Source organism: Patella vulgata, chromosome 9, assembly GCF_932274485.2.
Source record: "Patella vulgata chromosome 9, xgPatVulg1.2, whole genome shotgun sequence".
Taxonomy (NCBI): domain Eukaryota; kingdom Metazoa; phylum Mollusca; class Gastropoda; family Patellidae; genus Patella; species Patella vulgata.
Window position 1 is genome coordinate 23,874,549 of NC_065887.2, and position 22,109 is coordinate 23,896,657.

Consider the following 22,109-nt stretch of genomic DNA (forward strand, 5'->3'; position numbering starts at 1 on the left):
ATCTGTGTCTCTATCACATCATATGAAATATCCCCCATCACTAAATTTAACGTAAAATCGGCGTTTTTCGAAATTTGGTCAGAGAAATCCCATGCAAAGTAATGGCGGCCTCCTCGCGAGTTTGCTCACGGATCTCCCACAATGTAACAGCGAGACGCCCTTTTTTTTGGAATGGGTGATTCATGTTACATATACTAATAAGCAAAGTCTTACACGAGGGTGGCTCGTTGTTCTGACGGAGTTCGGGTCTTATGTTTGATTAATGGGAAACATTTGGTTACAGCTTTTGACCAATCAGCCATGGATATTTCGTAATAATTAACTCCTTTTGTGTAAGACCATTTCTATTCGTAAATGCATGCCGGCAGGGTAGTATATAGACGAGGGTCGATTATTCGGGCTATTCAAGCAAAACAATATATATATATATATATATATATATATATATATATATATATACGGGAATACTATTTATAGACCGCCTATTTACATAGGGACCGGTATGTATGCCAGTAAACCATATGATTTGTAATTGATGCTTTTAATTCCACTGTCTTTTCAGAAGAAAAATATGAACATCTCTGTAATGGATGAACCAAAAGACTGTTAAAATAAATTGTTCAAAGACTATAATCTAGAAAGGTTTTTATGTAATAGAGGGTCACTAACTCCAACCTCTTCCTTATTTACCGCTAAGTACAGGTATTTCGCAAAGAAAATGTTCCAGTCTATTGCAGTTTAAGTTCATATGAAGTCTTGATAAATGTTTTGTCGTACTCAATACAACACATTTTTCATTATTTTGGAAGTTGGGCTCGTCATTAGCCCAATGAAATGTAGTTGATCCGTCCAACCATTCCCAGTTCCCTTCACTGAGACTACCTCCAGTAAAAGCATACAGCGATTTTAGTTTTGGTAAGTCTAAAAGTATATAAAAATAGATATGAACAGTTAAAATATTAATTTGCTGAGCAATCACAATTACCTCCGACAGCAGCAACATCGTCCATGCTTCCCAATATGACCCAATGAACAACCATACTACACAGTTTTAAAACATTTCATTTGAAACCATATAGTCTGATTCGGTTTGTTATTCCCACCCGTCGGCTTTTCGTGTATAAATCGTGGAATAAGCTTTATTTTGAAGGTTTCAATGTTTAATGACGAAAAAACAATGTTGACATAGTATGGGAGACCATTAGTTGAGGGTAGGCATTTTGCGATAATATTCCAACTTATTTATAATGTTACCGGGAAAGTTTGACGATAAGCTGATTTTGATTAAGTAGTAGTGTTTGGTGTCAATATATATGTTTTCAGGGACACAGATTCAACTCAATTACACATGTAGACCTATTTTTGCATATTTTTTGGCGGGAAAACGGGACGATGTGCTGATATTGATTAAGTGGTCGTCTTTAGTGTCTATATACATCTTTTCAGGGGCACAGATTCCATTTCTGCCAGTTATAACGGTGTAAAATGATCATATGTTCACCTATTTTGCATATTTCCAAGATGGCGTTCCCATTTTTCAAAGGAAAATTGGGCGATGTGCTGATATTGATTACGTAGTCGTGTTTTGTGTCAATATATGTTTTCTGGGCGCAGATTCGATTTCTGCCATTCCAAATTGCGGGAAATGATGGTATGTCCATTCATACAACATATTTCCAAGATGACCGCCGTTTGTGGCAGGACGTTTTCTAAACACATTACTGAAAAGGTTTCTGAATCCAATTATGTTATATATAGGCTTGTAGCGTGTTCCTGGAAGCCAGTGCCGTGTTTTACCCATTAGGTATATTATCCAACGATAAAAATTGGTGGCGCCATCGAGACTTTTAGTTTATGTTATCTGTCAGTTATAAAAACAAAATTAACGACTGTCAAAAATATGAGACTTAAACTTTTGAAAAGGTAATCAATAAATTAAAAAGCAGAAGAGAAATGTATGATACTAAATATAAAGCGGTATACAAAGAAATAAAAACAAGGACTGCAAATGAAATAGTAATACTTGCTATAAAAAAAACCTTCAAGGCATAGATTATATTATCAAATGACTCCAGTCATCTATGACATCACTGCCATCACCATTTTAAGAACTGGTGGCAGTGATGTAAAAGTATAAAAGTCGTTCTTTAAGTGGCCACGTCGTTCTGTAAGTGGAGACATACTTTATTTTTCTAACGCAACAGCATTTCACATGCTCGTTCCACATTCAGCTTGGAAGTCAGTTGATAACATAATCTATGCCACGGGGCCTTCTTAGCAAGTAGTTCATTTACAGCCACGCCACCCACCGTTTAACAACGTTGTCGTAAGGCTGAAACGATGCTCCTAATCACATGCTTGCTACGCGGTTACGACCTTTTTGTATATATCGGGAAGGTGCTGATCCTCGTCCATCAGCTCCAGTCTAGCATCCAAAGGGGAAACATCACGAAACTAAAAATGTTCTTGATGGCTTGACGTTTGGTTGTTCTCTGCTTTGAAAGTTAATAAGGAAGGGGGAGCGTGGCGCAGGCTCAATGGGCGTGGCGAAAAAGCATGTCGGAGGCGTGGTGGGTGAGAACGTATCCCGGTCTAACTGCTAACCACGAGAGCATGGTGGGAATACGGTGCGCGATACCAGAGCTTAGCCATGAGCGTAGTAAGATCTTGAGGCGCTAAGGGTAGTAAGCGCTTGGTGTGGTCGTGGCAGGAGGAATTTCGTGCCATGCTTATTGACGCAACCCCCACACCGCCGTTACGCTCTCTTTGCCTGCATGCCAGGAGATCGAGTGCATAGGCCTTTCTTTCCCAGGAAAATCGATATTAGCTCGGATCAGCAATTTTCATCGTTGGATAATATACCAAACCGGCTGCCAGGAATGTGCTACAAACTAATAGCCTACGTAGCAGAATTGGACTCAGAAACCTGTAAATAACAACGAAAAGTAAATATATGATAATACCGTGTTTAGACAAACGTTCCACCGTCTTGAAAACATGCGAAATTGGTGAACATACGATCATTTTAAGCAGTTGTATATGGCAGAAATCGAATCTGCGCCACCGAAAACATATATATTGACACCAAAGACGAATACTTAATCAAAATCAGCAATATTGGAAATACGCTAAATATGTGAATATGTCAACATGTTATCATTTTACAAGGTTGTAAATGTCAGAAATGGAATCTGCGCCCCCGTAAATATATACATTGACAACAAACTACTGCTAAATCAAAATCTGCACATCGTCCCATTTCCCGCCAAACATGGCCACCATCTTGGAAATATGCTAAGTACGTGAACAATTTACAAGGTTGTAATCTGAAATAAAGCCATGACCCTTGTCAATATTAATACAGTGCCAAATCACAGTTGATATGTCGATAACATTATCAATAAAGTGAAAATGATAAAAAAAAATAAGCTGGAATATTATCGCAAAATGGCTACCTTCAGATAATGGCCTCCCATACTATGAAGACCTACTCAGAAAAAATGTCAACATTGTTTTTTTTGTCATTAAAACATCGAAACCATCAGAATAAAGCTTATTCCACGATTTCTACCCGAAAAGACGACGGATTTACATTATAATGGATCGGACTAATAGCCTAACTTGCATGACTGACTCGAATTCCAATCAATTCCAATCAACCAATCAGTCGTTTATAGTCCAGGGAGACGAGACCGTCGGGAGAAAATCTTTAAAATGTAACTGCCACAAACGCGTTTTCCTGCTATTCCAGCCCGTGAATACAGCAACTTCAATGTGGTCTAGTATAGCATACCGTCGATGGTTGACCTGAATCCCAAACAATCAATCAATCGAAGTATCGGTGCCCCCCCCCCTCCCCGCAAAGCGAGAAAGTTAAAAAAAAAATAACCGCCGCAAATGCGCTATTCTAGCCTGTGAGTTTAGCAACTTCAGAGTTTCCAACCAATATAGCCTACCTGGCTGACCCGAATTCCAAACAACCAATCAATCGTCGCGCGGTATATGGAGGCCTCACCTTCCCGGAGAAAAATTTAAAAATTTAATCACCGTAAATGCGTTTTCTGCTATTCTAGCCCGTGTAAGCAACTCCAAAAGTATCCAATGGTTTTGTAACTGAAATCCCACTCTGAATTCTAACCAACCAATCAGACTGTTGCAGCTGCATTCACAAATAATAATCGATGCCCGAAGAATATCGCACAAAGTAGAGTGACTCCAGACAAATTGTTTCAATCCATAGTTAATTCAGTACAACTTCGTGGTATCCAATTAAAAAAAAGGTAAAATTACTCTTTTTTTTATAAATTTCGGGCACTTTATTTTGCCAACTAGATGAAATAATAAATTTCATTTCTATTTTACCTGTCTACCCGAAGAGACGGTCCCCCTCTCCCGGTTTGTATGCCTGTGTATCATGTTAATTGACTTTAAGAATCAAAATGTATAATTCTGAAAAATACTACCAGAGTTTTAAATAGAAAAAAATCAACATTTCGATGTGATACTACATGTCACCCTGAATGATCCCACCGATTCTTTAAAATAATATCTGTTAAGACCTGCATTAATGGGGCAAAAACGCGGGATGTTAAACCACATTTTATTTCATTTATATCAACATAGAAAAAGCCGAGTGTAAACCTAAAGGGAAGGAACGCTCTCGTGGCCGCCAACCCAAACCTGAATGGGGACATACGAGGGCTAGCTGATAAGTTCTAAGCCTATCTGTGAAAGACCCGTATAAAGTCGATTGTTTCCTTCGAGGTGTACACACAGTTGCCAAAGATGTTGCAAGGCCTTGATGCCGGTCAGGAAGAAATATTTTTTCAGCCACCATAAAAAAGGTTGTTCACACATGACACGACGTCATCATAGGTGGAAGTCCGACAGGGCCAAATCAGCCACAAAATTATAAGGATCTGCTTCAAAACGGCGCAGATGGTCCTTGTCCGTCAGGAATCTGACACGTTTCTGATCCGAGCTTTTGCAGAAACTTTTTCTATTCGTAATTCGTTTGCAATAATGTGCTCAACCCTCTCATGGCAATGTGTCGAGTGGCCAATAATCCATCAGCCATCCCCATGCCATGCACCCGGGTAATGTTTTCTTGAATGGTTATTGTTGATGACCTTCCAGGACGCAGTTCATCGCCAAGCCTGTCTCTGCCACGCTTAAATTCCGAAGCCCACTTCTTTACCGTGGAAAGGGAAGGGACATCATCCCCTAAAGTGGAGACAATGTCGGCGTATATCTGTGTATGGGTAAGTCCTTTCAGCTGCAGGTACTTGATGACTGCCTTATATCCAGTTTTGTCCATTTCTTGTGATTTCAATGGGTAGATAGACAAGGTGGTCTGTTACGAAGACAATAATAACACTACAGTTGCAGTTCTTATGTCTATGATTCATTCAATGATTGATTGTACTTTTCAGCGAGCCCTCGTACGTTCGTCGTTTAAAATTTCTCGTCTCGTAAACACTGTAAAAATATGCGTTAGGGGTCAGATATGTAAAGCCAAATAATTATTTTTTCAACGAATGCTATACATAATGATACTATTCTGAAAAAAACAATTGAATAGTTCCATGGCTGGACTCCAGCCTGCAGGCGGCGTCACAAAACCTGCCAACATTTTCCCCGCTAACATTTACCAATACGACATATATATCCTGTGAACTACTATGTACAATGCATTCGTCGGTTTTATCTGCGTCCATGTTCCGGCGAAATTCATAAAAACTTATAAAAAATTTGCAAACTTTTAATCTCGTCGTCAGATACGTGTTTTCCCGTCACAGATTAACGTCGGTTTTCCTAGACTGTGATTCTCGGAAATCCACGTGGCCTGCAGGCTGGAGTCCAACACTGAAACTATTGAATTGTTTTTCAGATAACTAGTATCATTATGTATAACAATCGTTGTGAAAATAAATCGGAGAGATTTCTATTTGACCGTTTTTAAGTATTTTTGAAACCGGTTTCAAAGTGTTTTGGTTCTGTTATGCAAGATCATTTTCGACGTTCCAAAGTAAAAGTTCGGTGCTAAGACCATCAAAGATAAATTTTAAATGTTCCTATTATTAATTAGAACAGGTTTCGCTTTAGTTTTTATATTTTACGCTGGCATTTATTACTTTAAATGTTCCTTTTGACCTTTTGACCTCTGGGGTCACAAAGAACAAAGGTGAATTTAGCAAGTTTACATTTTTATTGAAAGTGTGATTACTTTGGATCGTTTTCAGCTTATTTTCATGATGAAAAAATGGCCGCGCATTCACTTTCAGTGCAAATGAACCCATTTGACCTTTGCCCCCAAATATCTCGAAAACGCCCCAACGGCGGACTGATTACCACTCGGCATCGTATTTTACGGGTCTGGTCTTGTGCCCATTTGATGGACACCCCCCCGCGCTGAGCCTCCAGACTATATACATCGAGGGTCGACCAATGGCCTTTCTGGTCGCACCCAATAGAATCATTTTTTCAAACATGAAGTGGAATAATCAAGCGAAAACTATAACGTAACGAATTATTCCGCGTCGAACAATGTTAAGCAGCGGGACATTTAAATTTAAATGTGCCCCCTCCGCCCGTCTTTCGTTCCGGTTTTGTTTCAGGAGTATGTCATATGCACCAATCAAGATATATTTACGAAACAACTTTGTACACCTTTCAACCTATTATAGAAGTGCATTTAGAATTTTCTCAGTTGACTAGATTTTATGTTTCGACAAAAACAAATTTTCCTGTAGGCCCAACCTTCATGTGCTGAGGCGCGGAAAGTTGACGACTGGGTCACCCTGTTACATTCTTATAATATTCACGAGGTTCGAGTTATTTAGGCTAACCTACGATAAATACCTGTAAGAGATTTTAAAAAGTCATCAAACATCTGAATCCTTTCCATAGAGTTAACAATAAATAGATATCCACCATCCTCTTCACACTGAGCCTGTGCGCTTTTCCAGTTTATTGTGTCATTTCCGTTAAGGTAGGCCTTATAACATATATTGTAGGTTATGTTGTATATATAATTTGATGGACATACATCTAGAATATGAAATAAATTTAAATTATTTAAAAACACGCAGCCCTCTATTTGAAATTAGATTCCACGTTTCTGATTTAACGCATCAGTGTATTAATGTACCTTAGTCCTAATGTTTAGGATTAAACCATCCGCGTCCTAATACAAGTCCTTTGAATGTTTTTGTGGACTTTGGGCATATGACTTAAGTAATGGGTCTGGCGATTGAACAACGTGCTGGGTGAAATCTTTTGACGTACCTGGTTTTAATCCGAATCGAATTTTGTGCTATTTTCTAGTTTATAAAAGAAATAAAAAAATTCATACCTTCAAGTCGCCAATACGTAACCAACCCACTGTAATCTGTATAATTATGTCCAGCCCAAACTCTTTTATAATGTAAATAACATTCAGGTGAGCTTACATCCGGTTTATATGAAAACGAATCACAATTCAATGTTTCGATACATTTCTCTCCACATTCTTCAGCTGATAAATTTATATATCGTTGTAGATAACTGTTAACTAAACAATCTTTAAGAGGAATCATCTTAAACACGTATTCAGGACAGATGATTGATGCACCCAAGATTGGTAGGAAAAGGAACACCAGTTTCATTGCTACAAATGCGGTCAGTTTAACTTCGACAATTTATTTATGAACTATAGAGATATGAAATCTCGTTGAAATATATGGTACAGACAGATCGATGCTATTGATTTCATAGTGCTTATATAATGGTGCCGTCCCAGATATAGTTTCGTCTATCTATAGAACACCTGATGCCGCATCACAATTTATGTTGTTGTTGTTTTGTGACTATGAAAGGCCCTTAGACATATTTATCGAGAAATCATATTGAGGTCTTGTATCATTTTTAAAAATAGGGTTAGTCATGTTTTAACACTTTAAAGTAGCTAAGTCTCTAACTTAATATCATCCAAAATCTTCAACATTGAAAACACGAATTATTTGTCAATTTAAAACAACATTGATGCTGTGATCTTACCGGAAAAAGATGGGCTTCTGATATCCAATATTTAAGACAAAATAAATATTTTACTATTGGTACACGAATCGTGTACCATAATGCGTTTCTGCCCCAGTTCTAGCAAGAGACTCGAGGAACGAGGCTAGACATATTGCACCAAACCAAACGGCGTATGTAGACTGGAATAACCAGACGCTAGGAATTTGTATTCGATTGAGACTTCTGGCTTATTTCACGGAACATAACTGATTTGAAATTAGAGTAAAAACGGAAACGATTGAATGTAAATCAGTTTATATACATTCATATTACTGTATTATATGAGATGCGACCCACTTGTGTCAATTTCTAGATCCCACATGTTAGCGATTTAGCTCCTTTAAAGGGTGATTATAAATAATCTGAAATTATTTTCCTGCTATATCAATTTGGCGATAATCACCAAAAGGCTAAATATTTTGCCGGGCAGCTTTTAGTCTGGGTAAATATGTCATTTATTGACATCTTGGCTTTTGATCTACACCTAAATAAACCTGTTATCGATAAAACGGACCATTTCCATTTGAAAGGGAATATGATCAATAGTTTAAAGCGATAATTTCATATTTTCTAAAAAGTCAAAACATAATTATTTCTGTCTTTTGCTCAATAGGTTGTCAACTCACTATAATACGATTATAAGTATTATTCTCCCTCTTAAAAATCCTTTGACCCCGGAAATAATAACACAATTACCTCCCTTGTTTTTCTATTCCCCCCATGGAATAGCTATCTTCAAACGTTTGAATTTAAAGTTGAAAATGATATTTTGCCAATTTCTCAACTGGCAATAGTGAATTATAGGATTAATAGAATCATTCTTTAACAAGTTAGGACTGTTTATAGATACCATCTATTTTAAGGCTTTATTTTAATAAACTTTAAAAATATAACTTAAAAATATGAAAATGCAGCTTTAAATAGGCTGGATAAAGCAAAAATTCAACTAATCATTTGACAAAAGTTTACAAAATAATTTATAAAGATAGGGTAACAGGGCAACGAAACATTCGAGTAAAGAATTTAGCAATGTGATTCTCTGTACTATGGACAAGGAACCAAGTATTTCGGTATCACCGCCATCTTGGAATTGAGCAATTGTCCAAGGACCAATCCTGCCTAGATCATGTTGTTCATACTTGAATTGGTGGAGCCTTAGGCTTTTATTGAAGAGTGGAGCCCCCCCCCCCCTCCAAGAAAAAGAACAAGCCGATTAGCGCCTGGAGTCCAGGTTCAGGAACAAGATGAGTAGCGTCTATTGTCCAGAAACAAGAAGAGTAGTGTCTGATGTCCAGGTCCAAGGCCAAGATGAGTAGCGTCTGGTGTTCAGGAACAAGAAGAGTAGCGTATGGTGTCCAGGTCCAGGAACAAGATGAGTAGCGTCTGGTGTTCAAGGTCTAAAAAGGCAAAAGCTTTATACTGATGACATTTAAGGAAGTAAAGAAAATAGCAGATCAGATGAACAATTTGTAACTAAAATATTAACAAGATTCGAAAGAATGAGCAAGTACCAGAAATTATTCCAATTCGAATTCAACAAGATTGGATGAAAACAATATTATACAAAGTGATCATAAAAATTCAGTCAGCTTCTTCGTCTCAATATGTCAACACCATATGAGGAGTCTGCTGGGTGTTCACCACGAATGGTCAGCGACAAACTGACGTGCGAACAGGGGCGATGCCAATTCACCCGTCCATTATATATATATCATAAATTCATAACCTGGGAACAGCAAATTTTTGTTATTTCACTTGAATAGGTCTGGAAAGGTGATCGATCATTAAACAGATATACTTACATTTAAATGTCAATTTCTGTGTGCAGTATCGGATTATCAGTGAGGCTGATGAGGCTGCAGCCTCAGGCCCAAAGATTTTGTAAAAAAATTTTTTTTAGACTTGTCTGATACGATTAAAAACGCATAGACAATGAATGTTAGGGGGGTGGGGTTTAGGCCCAACGGGAATCAACATAGGCCCTGACCCGAAATTAATTAGGCCCACACCATTTTAAATAGGCCCTATTGTTTGGAGATCTGATCTTATTTTTTAAACGTAGGCCTACATCGTACGTTAAATCCTTGTAAGTTTTCGGTTATGTCTTGCTTAATATATTGTATCCACGTGACGTCATTTATGGGCATATAAAGTTACATTACGTTTTTAATGTTAGCAACTACCTTGGCTCTAACTTTAAAAACTAAATAGACCCTCCAGCAACTGCCGCCTCAGGCCTTGGTGGAGCTTAATCCGCCACTGTCTGTGTGAGCTATATGATAAATCGATTATTGGAAATCCCCTCAAAGTACATGGAATTGTGTTTGTTTTTTTCACAGTATTTCTAAGAACTATAATTCGATAAAATGTTCTCAATACAATCATTTCAATGTGTATGTCGGTATGATAGATAGATTTATCTGGCAAAACCACACACAACATATGAAACGATATATTTATTTATGGTTACTAAAAAAATACAGCTATTTTTTTTTTGGGGGGGGGGGAGGGGTAATATTGGGGCCCCTGACTACCAGTGCACCCCCTCCCCCTTCAAGGCTTGTCTATCCGTGTTTGGTTCCCTCCCACCCGCCACGAAAGAGAACTGCACATCTAGCCTGTCTGGGTGTGTGGGGGGGGGGAATACAATATATTACAAAACATGTGACCGTACAGATTTATTTTCCTATGATCTTGAAAGTTTTGGCTGGACATTCGCATGGTTTAGCGCGACCACCCAAAACTTTGGGAACAAATACATTCCAGAACAGAACATCTTGTGGATGCTGGTTAATGTGGATGCTGTTACTTTTATCAATATCAATATAAACTTTATTATATTCTTGGTAATTTGTCCATACGGGGTGCTGATATTTCTCTTTATTTGGGTTTCTGAAGAAAAAAGTACAAGATATATAAACAAAATTACACTTCTGCAATATTACATTTTAAAAAACGGTAATTATACAAGCCAGAATAAACTGACGTCATTAATCTTTGTTTAATCATACTAATTGGATGCAGCTATGGCGGGTGTGGCGCCAGGCAGGGTAAGCTTACTCTTCCGGACACCTGTTACCACTGTTTGTCGTGTATTTTGTACACGAGGAGCAGTCCATTTGCTGATTACACTATTTTGCTTGAATACACTATTTTGCCTATAACGTTTTTTAGGACTTCGAATTCTGTCTTATGGTTTGGATTGTTCGTACTTGGTTTTATTTTATTTATACATAATACTTTAGAAACCCCTGGTTTAAGCTCTTGAATAATGTTCATTGCTTATCTCTCTCTATAGCGTCACTTACCTTAAGCGGTGGACACACTTGATGATTCCTTCGGTCGAATCAATCCGCGCCGAATTGCAGCCGAATGAGTGGACAGACTATAGGTGAATCCTTCGCCCGATTCACCAGTCGATTGCATCACCTTTTACGTGACATGATTAAACACGACAGCGGTCATGGCTTCAAACAATCACGTGACTTCTGAATATGAGTGGTGATTGGCTAATGAATTCTACAATCGGGCGAATGCTTCGACGAAGCAGACACACTAGGCGAATATAATGCAACCGAATATATCAAACATGTTTGATTCTGGCGAATCATTCGGCCGAATAGCATTGGACACACTAGGTGAATTTGGTCCCGACTGATGCGGCCGAACGATTCGACCGACTTATTCGACTGGTGTGTCCACCGCTTTAAACAGACATTATTCTGGTAGCCAACTAATTTAAAAAGAGCGTTGGACCGGCCATGGAGCGATGATGATCATGTTGTAAGTGGCTGGTGGCTAACGGACCGCCACGCCATCACTGGAGTCTGGAATGGGCTGGTATAATAGACTTCATGAATTTCACTTTCGTCACTCTGTACCAATGTGTCTCGTGGCCTTCCATCACGGAAGGAATCAACTAGAGCTCCCAGCAACAAAAATGGGACAATTTTCAATGGTTAATCAAATGGTTAAAATTTTCTCAACTAGTCCCATTTTTTAACCAGTTAATTTATCTTGACTCTTGACGATACAATGATAATACGTTAATTAATAATATGACGATATGATAATTTCACAGGTTGATGGTTGTAAATTACTTTCAGGTCGGGGTTTTGACCTAAATTAATCGATTTATGAGATATATTATTTGACAGAGATTTTAATCAGATATGCCACCAAATCGCATATTTGGGGTTCATTTTTCAAAATTTTCAAGGGGGAGAGCCCCCGGACCCCCGACCGGGCTCCGCGGACAGTAAAAGGGGCCGCTCCGACACGGGAGCCCGGGCCGGTTCCCGGCCCCAATCCGCCCCTGACTCCAGGACGTGGTTTGTGTTATAAGAAAATATTGTTATTCTAAATGGATAACATTTCTTTCACTCAAAACTGGTCACTGATAAGGACGAATGACTCTTTTTGTAGGAGGTTTTGATTTCTAAGTCGGTATTGCCCAAAATATATTTCTATCGCGCTCTGTTCTTTTATTAAAAGAAAGGCGACCGTGTAGTTCCATTTATATGACTTACAACAATTTAGCAAAATTAGACCACAGTTCCATCATATTCCGAGAATGAAGTTTATCAGCTACAGTCCATTTGATAGCGGTTGGCCAAATGCTGTTCCATTTCCACGGTTGGCTAAATTTGCTAATAAACGGCATACCAAATTGATATTGGAGTTCAATAGCATGATAAGTGCCTGTATGAAAAAAAAAGAAGTAGATGAAGTAGTTATATCGCTGAATTACATGGGGCAGCTTAGCTGGAACACTCAGGGCTATACAAATTGATCAATATTATTATTATTATATCGAGTAGAATTGAGTAAGAAGTTTATTCATAGAAGTGTATTGGTAAGAAGCGCGATGGTTTATTCATTGCGAAAATTTTAATTGTTAAATATCAGAAACACTTGCTTCGCCCACTACCTCAGTCGACAGAAATATGCGAGATAAATAGCTATGCCATGGCATACGCTCGTCTAAGGCAGCTTCGAAATGTTATCAAAACGTTACTGAAGTATGTCTAGGATGTTCTTGAAATGTCATCAAAAAGTTACCGAAATGTGGCTAGGACGGTCTTGAAATGCCGTTATTAAAGCACGGTATGGGCGGTTTTGAAATTTCAATAAAAAGGCCTTGAAACACGTCCAGGGTGGTATAATATAGCTGTGCTTAGTAATACTAACCCCAATATTTAGGAGTAGGATCTTGTATAGAACGGTAATTATAACTATAAATCCATACATTCGGATTGAGATGGACATAACGGTCAACCAAACGGTATATACCAGCTATATACTCGTAATAAGACATGAACTGAAAATTAAAAAAAAATACAGTCTTTTATTTCACAAATTCGGGGAAATTTAAAATAAAGGAGTAGAAGCTCATTTTAGAATATGAATATCTCTTTAGACATTGAATATCCGTTTCAGCACCACGGCTTTTAGTTTTAAAGTGGTGTTAACAAAGACAATGTTTATCATCTTTAGAAGATGACATACTTGACATTGTTGGAAAGCTAACGGAACATTGAATAAAATATTGGATGCTAAAAGGAGAAAATTATTGAAGTGTTTTACAAAACATGCAGGATTTGGTGTGTTTCTGACGAATTTCTACATGAAAGAATTGTAGTAGTGAATTAATATTTAGATCACTCTATTTTACACAGTATTGCCTTTCTACAAATACATATAGTATTTTATGGCAGACTGAGATTGTGACTATTTTTGCTTTCGGCTGCGCACTTAGTTAACGTGAAGACGTGATTGAGCGAAGGGGTACTTATTGGCTTCCATTGTTTAAAGATATACATGTTCCTTCTAATTCTACCCGGGGGGTTGGATGGCCGGTTGTACGTGACAAGGAGTAGGGTTACCTGTCCAACCTCGTGGGTTTTCTCTGTATCCTCCAGTTTCCTCCCACTGCTAAAGACCCCTACGCGTAAGTTTATTATTTTAAATAAAATGATTTGAACAATTTGTTTATAAATAACAAAATCAGTTAAAACTGTAAATCGTGCCTCAAAAAGTCGTTGTCTGTTGCCTATTGGGTCGTCTGGTTTGCCGCCATATTGACACATAATTGCATCCAACATGATGTCAGTCTGGTCAAAATATCGCTGACAATGTATACTATAAACATCATGTAGTTCTGTTTGATTTATACCGTTCTCTATACCTGGTAGATAAGCTGAAACAAACAAACTCCACGTTTCTATTAAAAATACATATAAATTATAGATGGAAGGGAGGACATTGTGTGATTTAAATAGCTATACGCTAAACAGAGGTCAATTGAATTTTGCAACACCGGATTCCAGTGGCGCGCAGAGGATTAGGGATGCAACAATAAATTAATTTAAATATCTCAAACAGTACATATTTCAGCCGAATGGAACTGCGCTATCCTACTATCTGCACTTGTTCCATTCATATAAATTGGTCTTCATGTCATGTTATCTAACATACATCCAGTATTCTTAAATATCATCTCTCTTTTGAGAATCCAATAAATTGATTTGAATACTCGTTGTTTTCTATTCTATTGTCACTGCGCATTGAAAAGAAGATAAATAGTCACTCGATAACACAAGTAGATATAACACAAGTAGAAATAACATAAGTATAGATATACCACAAGTAGATATAACACAAGTGGATATAACACAAGTCTAGATAGATATAACACAAGTCTAGATAGACATAACACAAGCATATATAACAGAGCAGATATAACACAAGTATAGATACAACACAAACCACAAGTAGATATAACACAAAACACAAGTAGATATAACACATGTAGATATAAAAATACAGAAAAAGATTAGCATAGAAAATAAAAGAAAACAAAACCAAAGATAGCAAAATTTCAAAGTGAAACAAACACGTGAACCCAACATAATATCTATCTTACAGATTATTGAAATGGCACGCGGTATCATGTGTTCCTGAACAAGTAAGCATGCGCCTGTCTAATAAACGAACCTATGAAGCAAAAGAAACGCCCAACAAAACTATTAAGGTGGGGCAATAGGTGCTAAACTTACTATAATCTTCCCCGGTTTCACTAGTAACACTACCAGCTATTAAAGGTACGCTGTTAACTTCACCTCGCTCTAATAATCTTTCTGGTAGATCCATTAAATAATATTTATCAACATTCGGTACCCACGGTGCACTCATTGGGGGTTGCTTTAAAATAAGTAAAATAAAATAAGAAGGAATAAACACATTTTAAAAGAGATGTGGGGCATACAAAAGAAAAAAAACACACACTGATTACAGCGCATATACGTTGCTAAATAGGATATAAGCTCTTTTGAGTACCAAGAAGTTCGTCTGAATGCTCCAGATTTAATTTCCGACAACAATTTGGAATGACTTCACTGCCGGAATAGTTACTCAAGATAGCAGATTCAAGATGTCAGCCACCAGTACACATCCGAGATTAGGGGGCTCATCGTGGTCTAATGAAGAGACGCGTATGCGAGAAATGTTGGACCGGGCATTCTACTTTTAATCGAAACCAGTCTTGAATTTCCTGATGAGCTTTCTCGGCGAAACCCGGGGTCGAACCCAGGGACTTTTTGTTAATTATCCACAGGGTGAACAAAGAAGAATTGTAATGGACTTTGTAACAAAATGGGCGGCGCAATACATAAGTGCTTATATACAACTAACATAAGTTAACTTTTTAAATACCTCTACTTTAGCCTCAGCTAGAAACATTGCCGGTTTTCCTCGTAAACAGTTGATCATAGTTTGAGAATCATTGGTAGGACAATTAGCTACCCTGGCTAGTGATTCGGTGGTATTGATTGGACGATAGGGATGACGATATATAGCAAAAGTATCTGTAGCTACACCACTCTGGGCTATCACACCATGGAATAAACCTTAAAATATATTTAAAGGGGCATCATGGGGAATTAGATAAAGACTTGATAGTTCTCGCCATACTAATTGAAAATAGATAACGTAATGAGACTATGCTGAAACTTTTAGCCCAATTGCTCCACTCTGAACCGAGATATTAGCTTTTGAATTTTAGGCTAGCCTCGATCATTACTAAAGTCGGTACGATAAAAACAAACCAACAAAGACTCGATAATCATTTTACGTTTAAATATTTTTCAAAAAATGTATCCCAATCCGCTAAATATCGCAGGCTAGTGATGCCATCGAGAGTTGATTGTGGTCTTGATAAGTTAATTAATGTCTAATTAATAATTAAGAAAACATTTCAGGTCTAAAGAAAGACCTGCCCTAGGCAGATTTAGCTCTTGCATAATGTATGTTTAACTATTCGTTAAATAGGTGTTTCTAGAACATCTGATACCACTGTGTATTTTTGTAAGTATATCATTTTGCTAAGTCAATTAAACAGGAAATGAAGTGGGTTAATTTAGCATCTTAATTGTCTGCACTCACCGTGACAATGATCAAGGGTCATTTAAACATATTGAGGAATAGAGAACCTAAAACACGGGTCTTGAATATGGTCCATTAAGTGCCGGATTTGTGACCCTCGCTTCATTTTACAAACCAATAACTATCTCGTTTGCCAAGTAAAGGGGCGGGTGGTTTAACGCGTGCGCTTTAGATCACAACGTCTATCATCGAATCAAGTGATGTGGTTTTAATCACATACTTGTACGTGACAAGGACCAAATATTCCTTCCGCTGCTAAAGACCATGCCAAATAGAATTACTGAAATGAAACTGTACCATATGCTACCCCCCGAAATGACCTATTGGAGATCAGAATTCCATGAGGTCCGATACAAAAAAAAATAGAGAAAAAAGTAATAATATTTACAATACTATCCTTGATGAGTAAACCCCAGGATAGAGTGTACTAACCAACTAGACCAAGGGGTAAGTTCAATAGTTAAATATACATGTTGTGTTTACCTTTAGTTAGCGGAGAAAACATGTGCATAGAAACCGTGGAACCTCCCGAACTTTGACCAAATATTATCACTTTGGAAGGATTACCACCAAAATAATATATATTTTTCTGTATCCATTTTAACGCCTCAATCTGATCCAACATACCATAGTTCCCTGGTGCTACGGGGTCGTCAGTTGATAAATAGCCTGGACATAATACATTATCTTTAGTTGATGACTTATTGGAATAATCTGTATACATCTTAAACATGTTAATAAATTTCTAAAAGATTGCCATCAGTTGATCACAACCTTAACTATGTTATAATAGATCAGTGATTCTCAACCATCTTCCTTAATGTGCCACGTAATTTTGAAAGGCATACTAAGAAAATTCGAAAAACCACGTGTTCTCAATTGAGTAGTAGTAGTAGTTAGTTGTATTTTACGTCCGCTTCCACCGAGGTGATATCACAGACATTTGAGTAGTCGCTGATGTCTATTTAACTGGTAAGTTCATAGCTGTGTTTTCCTTTATTTAGTTTGAGTCATTCTGTGTTTCTATGACTAGTCGGTTTCTACGGTGGTATGCCGTCTATGACTTGGCATTTTTTTACTTTGAAAAATTCAAATATTTTTCATATCTATTTAGCCGGGCGTGCCGCAATATTTTTTTCATGTGTTCCATGGTGTGCCGTTGGCAAATAAGGTTGAGAACCAGTGTAATAAATGGTCATCAGTTGATCACAACCTGAACCATGTCAATAGATGACCATCAGCCATATTGAGCTGATACTAACTTCAGCTATGTTTGCTCTAGTATCTGCTGATATAGTAACAAACTTTGCATTCACTTCAGGTGAGATCGTGGTTCATTTTGAGTTAAATAAATATTGTAATTACCCATAACCCCAAGGCGAAAGTTAATAGTTACGACGACGACTCCGTAGGTTGCTAAGACACGTCCGTCATACTCCATGGCAGACCCGTAGGTATAGGCCCCTCCGTGAATCCAAAGCATGACTGGTAAATTCTCACTGTTTCTGCTACCATTGTTAAACTTAAAAAGAAATAAAGACAACATCTGCACCAAACGACCCCACCAAAGAAGCATCTGTTCATTTCGAACCAGAGCATCTGTTCATTTCGAACCAGAGCTACACATGCAGAACTTAATATACTAGGGGCGGGGAAAGAAATAGGGTTTGACGTCCTTTCGACACAACCTTGGGCATTTCCGGACAAACATGTTTCAATTTTATTTTAATAATTCACTTGAACGTAGGGTATGTCGGGGTCGAGGAAACCCCACGGGGTTTGGCAGAAACCCTATTCCTTATCAGGTACACACTTGGGCACGAAACCTCCTCACGTGACTCAGTGACAGGCCTTATGAACTAAAGCGCCCGCGTTAGACCACTCGACCCCCTCCAATTCCTTGAAACTTGGTACGAAACCACATCACTTGACTCAGTGACAGATCTTAAGATCGAAAGTTCACGCGTTTGACCACCCGACCTCCTCGGATTCCTTGAAACATAACGTACTTTACGTCGGTATCACAGTAATTAATATTGATAATTATTATTACCTTAGGTGCAAATATATTTAGGTAAAGACAATCTTCGCTCAGATCATTGTTTGTAAAGTTAGGAAAATCATACCTGAAATTACATGTAAAGGTGTAAGTTAATCAAGGCGAAGTGAAACAAGGCTTTAATGACATTATTAAACCGGGGGAGATTTGTCATAATATACTCAAACATTTGATACCCAGATCACCAAACATGATTATGAAATTTGAAGTTCGTGATTCCAGATCAAATTCTTTAAATAATAAAGGCAACAAAACATACACTCAATCGCAACTGGGTTGTCTATTCAGTCCATAGAGGTTGCCGCATTGAGATTCCACCGAAATGATAAACAATCATATTATATACTAATACTGTAAAATATCATTACAGGGGTGACACGATTCTAAAAAACAATCAAGGGTGATAACTTTAGAAGTAATTATTAAAAATTGTTGTAATTTGATAGAATTGTTCGGCGTAATAATCCAAATAAAGAACATATATTTAAAGCAGAACTTGGATAATGACTTTTTTTTGTTAAAGTAGATCGCATGACAACTGTCGACGTCAGAGTGTTCCTAGGATTCTAAAAAGTGATCATTGGCAAAAACTATATAAAATGTTATCGGAAGTAGCAGAAATTCATAGGCTTCTTCTACTAATCTGAACAAGTCAAACACATCGGGGTCATAACTCTGGGTGTAATTAACAAAAATTGTTGAAAATCGATACTCATTAAACTGAGTAGTGCATATAATCGTATGTTGAAATGTATTGCTACAACGTGATCAAGAGCAATTACTCTGGTGGACTATCGGACAGAGGTGACAACAATATATGATCACATTTTAATGTTGCGTATAAATGAGCTATAGTGCTTACTGTTGTAGAAAACCAAGTTTTTGAATACATGGAGGTCTGTAAAATGTGGCATTCCATGTCCGGTTTGTCCATGGTGCTACAGGAACTGTCCGAGCGAACCTATCAACAACAATATGTATTAAGCATTATAAAGAATTACATGATATATTTAATGACCCCTTATATTATAAAGTTTAACATATAGCCAAACAATGTCATTTAGGAAGTCCATCTGCTATTTACTCGTTTTGCCTTTGTTGTATGAACAGTTTGTATTTGATCTATATAGTTCTATAGCAACCAATAAAATCTATAGGATACTGTGGTAGTATAATATAATAGAAATTGTCCCATCAGTTGCCGTAGCACTATCGTCGTTGCGACATTGTTTTTAAATTTATAGACAAAGAATAGAGAAATAAGATGACTTTATATTTCATTAATTAATATATTTGGCAAATTAATAGTTTCACACATATTCACATATATATTATATATAGTATGTACTAAATCAACTTAGTCTGTAATTGACAGTTGACACATAAAAAGAGCTATTTAGCCAAAACATGTGTCAATAATATACCACCAGATTAAACGTGACTCGAAGTATTCTAATTGCATCATTTGGTTTAAAGTAACCAATCATATCGTTAATTGCACAGGTTCAGGGCCATGAACAGGCTTTCTGTGCGTGATATGCAGGAGTCTTATAAAAGAAATCATAGTAAAGTTTTAAGTTAGACTTCCATTATAGATTCCAGAGAGGTTCCATCTGAGTTCTTAGACCGCCGCGAGGCTGGCTAGGGTGGAGAAATGGTTTTAGCTAGTATTGTTATATATTATGCTTGTATCCATATATGTATTCGGCTATGCTATATAAAATGTAGAAGCGAACTGTTGCATTGTTATTCCTGGTAAGACAAACGTCTTAAGAAAACAGTAAGAAGTAAATACACAACGTGAAGCAGAAGTAAAGACAGCTAGAGACAAATTCTAGACGATAACCAGGCTACAGAAATATGTAGTAAGAAAAGATGCATGGGTCGTATGTAGGATTAAAATAGGATTAATCACAAGTTTTAACAGATATAATTTGCTGAAGTGATAAGAATACAGTAAGTAGTATTATGGGGAGTGGGGGTGGGTGTGTATGTGTGATTGCAGTCCATTTTGACAAAAGACCCATGGTGCTACATTGCGCTATAGAAACTATAGGGTATTACCTTACCTTAAATCTCCTATTGGGGCTTGAGCATAAGGTATTCCCAGGAAAACACCCATAGACTGTGCCTTTCCTTTGTTGTCCAAATCCGGTGCCACAGAATCAGGAACCGGGATATTATAGCCCTGTATTAAACCACTGTCTGTCTGTATGGTTTCTAAGCCATTGTTGTTTGGAGCCGATTGAGAAATAACCAAACGAAGTAGAACCAATATCAGCAACATTACGTATTCTAGGATTTTTAAAATAGGATTAATCACAAGTTTTAACAAATATAATTAGTTGAAGTGATAAGAATACATTAAGTAGTATTATGGGGGTGGGGCGATTGCAGTCCATTTTGTCGATTTTCATACCCCTTAAATTGCGAAGTGTGCAAATGTAAAGTTTTAAAACAGCATTAATAGAATTGTTGAAATGATACAGGGGATATCGGAAAAAGATAAGTTTGGATGGCATAGTGGTTTAGAGTGTCGCGCTCCGACCTCTAGCTGGCCGGCCACCTCTGGCTTGCGGTTGTGTTTAAATCCCTGGTGTGAACGTATGTGGCTTGGAGGTAGGGGCGCATTCTCAACCTCGTGGGTTTACTCCGGGTCTCCCACAGCAAAGACCCCCCCCCCCCCCTGCACGTGCACTAAGATAATAAAAATGAAAATAAGACAATTTGTCTGCGATATTACCCGGGAACATGACATGGTGATGACTGATCGACGATTGACCACTCGACATATCGCCAGTGTTGTGGGCATCTCTCATAAGATGGCTGAGCACATTATCGCCAACGGGTTAGTAATAACAAAAATGTCTGCAAGATGGGAGCTAAAGCTCTTGACTGCGTATCAGAAACGTGTCAGATTCCTGACCTCCCGTGATAATCTGCGCCGTTTGGAAGCCAGATTTGTAACCATATGAGGTATGTGAGGTAGGGTGGCCGAAGAAAGTTTCTTCCTGACCGGCATCCAGGACTTACAACATCGTTGGCAAAAGTGTGTCGCCTCGAAGGGGACTATGGAGAAAAATAATAGGAAACCATCGACTTTGTACAGGTCTTTCACAAATAGACTTAGAAATTTTCAGCCAGCCCTCGTATAGAAAGTTTGGGCGTGGAGCCTTTGGTCCAATAAAACGAAAAAGACTATGCCTGATAATAAGAACTCCTGTGTTTCAACCAAGTTATGGCAGGGTCAATAATTTCATACAATTTACCTCCGGGTGAAGACGGTTTAACGCCGCGCATATCTATGCCATTGAAAACGATTCTGTAGCTGGTAAGCAATTCTTTCTTTCCATTGCTTTACATATAAATGAAATAGGGTTTAACGTCCTACTGGTCTGCTCCGACTGGGCCAATGAGGACGGGCATACGCCATACAGTGTGCCATGAGGGAAATTTTGTCCGGGCAGTGGCACTATGGCCTACTCTTATATCGAATTCCAGTTGCCAAGGGATCTTTTGCGTGCATGTCAATGTATACACGGGACCTCAG

The 22,109-nt window shown here is 37.9% G+C and overlaps 1 protein-coding gene and 2 long non-coding RNA genes across 3 annotated transcripts; all 3 read right to left on the reverse strand.

The window, feature by feature from the left end:
- Window positions 1-474: 474 nt before the first annotated feature.
- LOC130014378 (uncharacterized) lies at window positions 475-7,586 on the reverse strand. The gene is made up of 3 exons (XR_008789372.1): window positions 7,355-7,586; window positions 6,862-7,050; window positions 475-921 (listed from the first exon to the last, which is right to left on the reverse strand). It is a non-coding gene; the product is annotated as an uncharacterized LOC130014378 (long non-coding RNA).
- A 3,272-nt stretch (window positions 7,587-10,858) lies between these two features.
- On the reverse strand, window positions 10,859-13,385 carry LOC130014376 (uncharacterized). The gene is made up of 3 exons (XR_008789370.1): window positions 13,249-13,385; window positions 12,588-12,759; window positions 10,859-10,950 (listed from the first exon to the last, which is right to left on the reverse strand). It is a non-coding gene; the product is annotated as an uncharacterized LOC130014376 (long non-coding RNA).
- Window positions 13,386-14,111: 726 nt separating this feature from the next.
- LOC126832712 (cocaine esterase) lies at window positions 14,112-18,728 on the reverse strand (the record flags this gene model as incomplete). Its single annotated transcript, XM_050563579.2, has 7 exons — window positions 18,721-18,728; window positions 18,554-18,626; window positions 17,866-18,022; window positions 16,984-17,169; window positions 15,772-15,965; window positions 15,117-15,261; window positions 14,112-14,257 (listed from the first exon to the last, which is right to left on the reverse strand). Coding segments are annotated over exons 1-7 (909 nt in total), but the record flags the coding sequence as incomplete, so codon positions are not given.
- Window positions 18,729-22,109: the final 3,381 nt, after the last annotated feature.